Consider the following 7,491-nt stretch of genomic DNA (forward strand, 5'->3'; position numbering starts at 1 on the left):
AAGACACAGTTCAATGTAAAGTAATGATTTACTTTTGTTTTTCTCATATATGCCATGAAATATGTTTTCTGACAGAAACCACGTTGGGCAATATTCTAAAGTGAGAAATGAGAAAATATGGAAATACAGGTTACTGAGTATCTAACAGATGTCAGCCGGGTTGTTACTGGCTATCTTCTCAAATACCCATTAGTTATGACTTCCTTGTGACAAAAAAATAGGACCTAAAGATAGTTATTCCTATTTGCAATATCTAGACATAGAAATACTGATTTCCTAGATGCAGCTTTCTCTTTAGTGTGCCATGATAGTATCCATAATAATGTTTATGGCCACAGAAGATATTAAAATACACATGATAAGTTTACTTAGATTTTTCAATTTATCCATGGTCAGAGCCTAAGAGACATGCACTGTTAGGTATGATTCTCTTTATGATTAATCTGATCTATACAAATAATTTGAAGCCATATATCTTCACTATGCTGTGATGAAACACCATGACCAAAAGCAAGTTGAGGAGGAAAGAGCTTATTTGCTTTCACATCCATTGTCCATCACTGAAGGAAGTCAAGAAAGCAGGAAAGGAACGCAAACAAGAATGGAACCTGGAGGCAGAAGCATAGAGGCCAGAGAGGGTGCTTGCTTCCCGTGGCTTGCACAGCCTGCTTTCTTTTCTCCTTCTTTTAAAAAAATTAATCTATTTATTTTACACCGATGCCCCCTCCTCGTCCCTCTCTCACATCCCTCCCTCCTACCCCCAATCCTCTTCTCTTCCAACTCCATCCAGGAAAGGGCCTATCTCCCATGAGTATCAATAAAACATGGCATATCAAGTTACAGTAAGATTAAGCACCTTCCCATGTATCAAGGCTGGGCAATGCGACCCAGTATGAGAAGTGGGGTCTGAAAAGCCACTAAAAGAGTCTGAGACATCCCCTGTTTCCACTAATAGGGGTCCACAACAGGACCAAGCTACACAACTGAAACATGTATGCAGAGTGCCTAGGTCCCACGCAGGCTCCCTGGTTGTCGGTTCAGTGTTTAGGAGCCCCGGATTAGTTGTATGTGTGAGCCTTCCTTGGTATCCTTGACACCTCTGGCTCCCACATTCCTTTCTTCTCCTCCTCTGCAGGATTCCTGAACCCTGCCTAATATCTGGCTGTCGGTCTCTGCATTTGTTTCAATCAGTTTTCTGCATCGCAGTTTACTGATGGCAATGGGGCCAGGACCAAACTGACCACAGGAGATGACCAGTTCAGGCTAATTTTCTGCTATTGCTGGGAGTCTTAACTGGGCTCTCCCTGCAGACTCACTGGACTCAGGCTTCCTCCAATGCCAAAATGCCCTTCCCCCATAATTCCCCTCAGCACTCTTTTGCTCTGTGCCCACCCAACCTGAAAGTTCATATTTTCATGCCCACCTGCTCTCAGTCCACTCACAAAAATCTCTTCTATTTCCCCTTCTCGGGGACCTGGATGTCCCTTAATGACCATTCTTTGTTACCTAATCGCTCTGGTCTGTGGATTGTAGCATAGTTATCCTTTATTTTACAGCTAATACCTACTTATGAGTGAGAACATACCGTGTTTATCTTGATTGGTCTAGGTTAACTCTCAGGATGATTTTTTTCTAGTTCATCTATTTGTCTTCATATTCCCTTGTGCCTCGTTCTTAACAGTGGAGCAATACTGCAGTGTGTAAATGCACCACATTTTCTTTGCCCATTGCTCAATAGAGTCATGTTCAGGTTGTTTCTATCATGAATGAAGCGGCTGTGAGCATAGCTGAGCAATTATCCTGGTGGTATGATTCAGCATCATTTGGGTATATGCCCAAGAGTGGTCTAGAGGAGTCTTGTGGTAATTGAGGAACCACTGCACTGACTTCCAAAACCAGCCTGCTTGCTTATAGAACCCAGATCAGTAGTTCAGGTGTGGCCCTACCCATAATGGGCTGGGCCCTCCCACATCAATCATTAAATAGGAAAATACCCAACAGGTTTGCTTACAGACAGATCTTACGGAGACATTTTCTCAACTGAGGCTTCCTCCTCTCCAATGACTCTTATCTTGTGCAAAGTTGACACAAAAATAGCCAACACAGCATATGTCATTTATGCAGAATTTCTTTTGTAGAATTCTGATACTCATTTGCTCTTAAGGAAAGAGAGGCAACATTTATTCTGTAGAGTAACTGAGTGTACTGTTGGTGAGATGGCCCAGGGGTAAAGTACTTGCTGCAAAACCATGAGAATGTAAATTTACAACTCCAGCACCCATGGAAAAAGTTTGGGATGTTGGTGTGTGTCTGATACTCCAGCACTTGATGTGCAGATAGCTTGTAGCCTGGGACACACTTGCCAGTCAGTTTATCTGAAACAAACTCAGGTTCAGTGAGAAATTACATCTTTTAAAGAGTGGGATGAAGAGCACAGTAGAGACCTGATACATACCTCCTCCATTGATAGGTGCAGAAATAAGCATGCACACAACATACATACAAATACGCCACACAATAGTAAGCAAGTGAATAATAACCTCATAGAGAACTTATGGCCGACTTTTCAGTGATATTAATTCTATGCCACTCACTGTTAATTATAAAATCAATTCTTGCAGTGATTGGCAATTAACCCAGAGACCTACAACTATGGAGAGCGAGAGACTTTGAGCCTTCCGTGGTAAACGAGATTTCTTTATCAAGTTCCTCCTCTTAAGACTCAGAGATCGATGCTGAAACGTAGGTGGAAAAACTGTAAGAGCCAGGGGTGATGGGAGACTTCAAGGCACTAGAATTTACTACACATAACCGTACTGAGGCACTTGTGAACTTGAAACTGTGACAGCGTGTACAAGAACTGCACAGGGTCAAGCAAGACAAAAGCCCAGGATGGGGAAAGAGAAGTGGACACAAATTTGACCCTTAACCAAGGTGCTTTTTTGTGACTGAGAGCTGGGACAGGGGAAAATAGTTGTCTTCAATTGAGTGACACTGGTTATTATCAATAACAATCCAGGGCAAGTCTCATACTCACTGATAGCTGGTCAGCTATAAGGATTCCATGGTGTGTGTGTGCACGCGTGCGTGTATGTGTGTGTGTGTGTGTGTGTGTAGATGTGCATACTTTGTTTTGTTTTTGTTATAAGAATACCATGAAGTAGGACAGGAGAAGGATATGGAAGGAGTTGGAAATGGAATGAGTATAATCAGAGTTTACATGAAAAATAAAAATATTAAAAATTAATTGAAGGACATGCCAATAAATTTATCTATCATTATAATATATATATAGTAATTCTTGAATTACAGTTATCATTTTGGATAATATATTGTACTGTAGTTTAAGAAATCCTATTAAGTTATACAAATATTCATTATTTTCGAGGAAATGATTCAATTTAATATATCATAATGAAGATTGTTAGGTTTTATTGGCTAGATTGGAGTCTTCCCACCTTAGGATTAATCAACTCTCCAGGGACACCCGAGAACAAACAGCGCCACCTGCCCAAGTGGAATATGACTAGTCTCAATTTAGATTATTGGGATGTCCTTTCTCTGCCATGAATAAGCAAGGACGTTCAGAACCTAGCTGTCAAGATAACCTAGAAATCAATTCACCTTGACTGTCTCTCAAGCAATTACATGGCATCCTCATCTTGGTTTCGGCTTTTGTTACGTTTGGTTTTTGTTTTGTTTTGATTTTTGATGAATAAGCAATGAATGGACTGAACCACTCCTAATCAGACACTAATAATTCCACCTTTGCTCTCTAGCCATCTGGAAATTGAACCTTATAACTTGCCAGAAAAGCTAAGGGTTAGAATTCAATACTTTAAAAGAAAAAAAAAATCCAAATTGAATGAATGCCCTTAAAAGTGAGTTTAAATGAATGCTTAGAAGGTCAATAGATACTAATAAATATTCATAAGTGTAAAACAGAGTGCCTAAGAACAATATATAATATCTAGGTTAATAACTTAGCTCGACAATTTATTAACTGTGTATCCTTGACCAATTCCCAAATGTTCTCATTATCATCTTTACTTGGAGACATTGCTTTTATGCTTTTTAAACATAAAGTAAAAAATAGTATAAAATGTTTTAGCATAGTCTACCTTATAAATAATCAGTAGCCTGTAACTATGTTCTTAATATTTCCACTACATTTTTATTTGAGAAAATAACTCTTCAATGGGTTCATAAAATACTTTATTATGAAATCATACACGTTTCAACTAAAGTGTTTTTCTCTTATTTTTTTAAGAAGTTTGGCTTCCACTTTTGAACTTGTCATTTCAATACTATACTGAACTTTCTTTTTAAATTGTAAAAGCAACAATAGCTCAATCCAAATAGTCGAAATGCATGAAGGCAATGAGGAATGCTTCCTCAGAGTAACCTGTATTGACATTCTGGATTATATCTTTATGTACTTCCATTATGTTAAAATAAATCACAATATGAAAAATTATGGGCATGTTAACAATATAGTTAATACAGCACAGTACATGTGTTTCTTTTCCCCAATGCCTGTGTATATATGGGTATACATGTTTTATAATTGATAAAACTATAATTATACCAGCTACAATAAGCTATAATATTTTAACTCAAATAAATACACAAAATCTATGATATTGAAACATGTATCCCATTTATTATTCAATAGTTTCACAGTAATTCATAGTATAAGAGAATGTGGTGTATGCAATTATTACTCTATTTATGGCTGTTCAGATTATTTCTCTTTCAGAATCAACACAACAATATATATCCTTGTTCAAATATCCTATGTTGATGCTTTTTAAGACGACTGAAGATGACAAGTGAGATTTTACTCACTATGCCCGTCCCAAGTACTATTCGGTGTTTTATGTGTATTATGCCATTTAACCTTGATGCACTGAGGGAGCATCGTTACGCATACTCTTCTTAGTACAATGAACTCTAGGCTACTGGATCATAATGGTGAAGAAGATATTTAGAGCCAGACAGTCTGCACTCTGATCCCTTGCTCTTACACAGCCGTTACCCAGGAATGACCAAATGACCTTCTTAACTTACACTGTTTGTTTACATCATAATTTTACAAGGTATTCAAAAATCTTCCACCACACCCCATAGAACTCTTCTGTAAGTTGTCTTAGGTCCACCAGAATCCTCTCTGGATAACAAACACAACTGAATATATTCCCTGTACTCTGGATGCATAATTTGGCTACATCAGTCTGTCTCCTCAGACATCTTGCAGCAATTGGGATTCAGCAATGGCTGCATTGCTAGTGTTTAAAATGAAATTAGCATGGAGTGTCTCTGCTAACAATTTCCAGATTTATACTTGAGGAAAAAAGATGCTGGGAATTTTCCACTCACAGCTTGTGGTATTATAATTTTTATTTAAAATGTCTCCAAGCTTTTAATCTTCACAGAATGAAGTCATACTTCCTTCCAAAACCAAATTTCTCAAACTTATTAATATTATAACAGCATCTAGTGTTTGCATGTTTATGATTAATTTTATTTACTTTTCCAAAAGCATTTTATTCTACAAGGGTTCTTAGGACTTAAGGAAATGGTATAGATTTTATTAATCAAATAAGTTAATTAACTTAAGCTAAGAACTTGAGTTAATTACATTAGGTTCTGCAACTGATATCTCAGAATAGTGCAACTTCATGTGTGATATTGCATTTTCGGGCAATATGGTGAGAGAGAAAGAAGAATTGCTAAATGCTAAATACTGTCCTGAATTTAGCATCATATTTGAGCATAGAAACTCTCAGAGGTACAAAGAGACAGAACACTGAGAAAGAATTTACTATTGCTCATAACAGGGTGGAGGCAGCTTAGCAAAGAATAAGCCTAAAATTATGCCTCAAGAAATGCAACTTGGGCTGCTGTGTGTTGAAGATCCTTAGGCTGTCAGTGAATATTTCCCACCTGCACAAACACTACTGCCCTAGCAGGGATGACCCAGGGCTGAACTGGCAATGCTGCCCACCTCGGTAGCAACTGGCAGGGAGGCAAGGGTTCCTCTGGGAAGACAGATTGAAATTATTTGTTCTGAAAATGTCTTGCCTTGAAGAAAATCCATAGCACTTGAAAATGAGTCCCCCCCCCCTCCCCCGGAGAAGAGAAAGAGCATACTGACCTGCCAGACTTGGGAGTGTTGGTTCTCACCAAATCTGAAGTGTTTGGGATTTTCTGGGCCATAAAACTTTAGGACTTTCGGGCACATCGTTGTGCCTTCAATAAAATTAACTAACGTAAACTTAGAAAAGTAGAAAAGGAATCACCTCAACAAACAGCTACCGTTTGTAAACTGAGACGAAAGTTCCTAAAACCGGCAAACGTTAATATATTCTACACCGACCCATTTACTGTTTATTAGAGAGAGTTAACTGGGAAGCAAAGTCGGGGTCAAACTGCTACAGGAACAAGGTTTCCTCCCCATAGGAGCAGACCAGTGCCTCGAACTGAAGCATCCCTGACTGCTTAGAAATACAGAGTAGGTCAGAAATTCTGAGGGCTGAGACAGCAGGAAGGGAAATGCCAGAGGCAGGATGCAATGAGAAGGCCCCAGGTGTCTAGGTAGGACTGAGGAGTGCTGGCCTGCACTGTGGGGCGCTGCTAGCCACGTAGGGGACACTTTCTATCAGCGCACTCCCCCCCCCCCATATTCCCCTCGTCGCTTGCCCTAGGCTGTGGTCACTCACTCACGGTCCTGGACACCTTCAACTCCCGGTTGAGCCACTGGCACAGGATCTCCGACATAGTTCTCTGGCGCCTTTGACCGCTAGTAGGTGCTAGGAATTTGCCAGGAATGTGGTCAGTAGGACTGCATCTTCCCGTTTCCCAGGGCAACCAGTTGCTAAGGAAGCGCTTCCCGGCTGGAGTTAGGTAACCCAGGCAGAGAGGAGGAGACACAGGAGCCCAGTCAAAGACATCCGAAATTGTTGTCTGCCCCCTACTGGCTTGTAAGACCTGAGCTTATGCTGGTGAACAAGATTCCAAGAGTCTGAACAGGAATTATAATATTAAAAAGGGGGTTTCTTTACAAAAATCATCATCAGTTAAATTAAAAACCTTTATCTCTCTTCTGTAATTATCTAAGGGTAGACTATACAGAGTTACTTGAGATCATAAGCTGTTTTGATAAACGATAACATATACTAAACTGCAATTTGCTTTATAAAATCACAGTTTTTGAAATTATTCATCGTAATATTTTTTTATAATTTTAATGTTGTATTATCAATAAAGTCCAAGCTTCCCAATCGATATGTGTGAGCCTTTCTGTTGGTTTGTGATCTCACGAGTTCTTGGCCCAGAAATAATGGCTTATGGTCTTTGAGCCTCGCCATTCTTCTCAGTAGATACAGGTGCAACGCTTTGCAAGTCGTGAGAACGGAAGAAAAATTCACATACTCTGGTGCCTGGTTCCAGGTAGAAGCTCAGCACACGTTCCAGACTTGCTTCTTCTTC

At 39.4% G+C, this 7,491-nt stretch overlaps 1 protein-coding gene across 1 annotated transcript in view; it reads right to left on the minus strand.

The window, feature by feature from the left end:
* Positions 1–6,863, minus strand: part of Spef2 (sperm flagellar 2) — a 151,266-nt gene extending 144,403 nt beyond the window's left edge. Inside the window, exon 1 of the mRNA XM_026783829.1 lies at positions 6,723–6,863. Within this exon, the coding sequence (XP_026639630.1) occupies positions 6,723–6,780 (58 nt within the window). The 5' untranslated portion in view covers positions 6,781–6,863. The remainder of the gene's footprint in view (positions 1–6,722) is intronic.
* Positions 6,864–7,491: the final 628 nt, after the last annotated feature.

Source organism: Microtus ochrogaster, chromosome 19 (assembly GCF_000317375.1).
Source record: "Microtus ochrogaster isolate Prairie Vole_2 chromosome 19, MicOch1.0, whole genome shotgun sequence".
NCBI lineage: Eukaryota > Metazoa > Chordata > Mammalia > Rodentia > Cricetidae > Microtus > Microtus ochrogaster.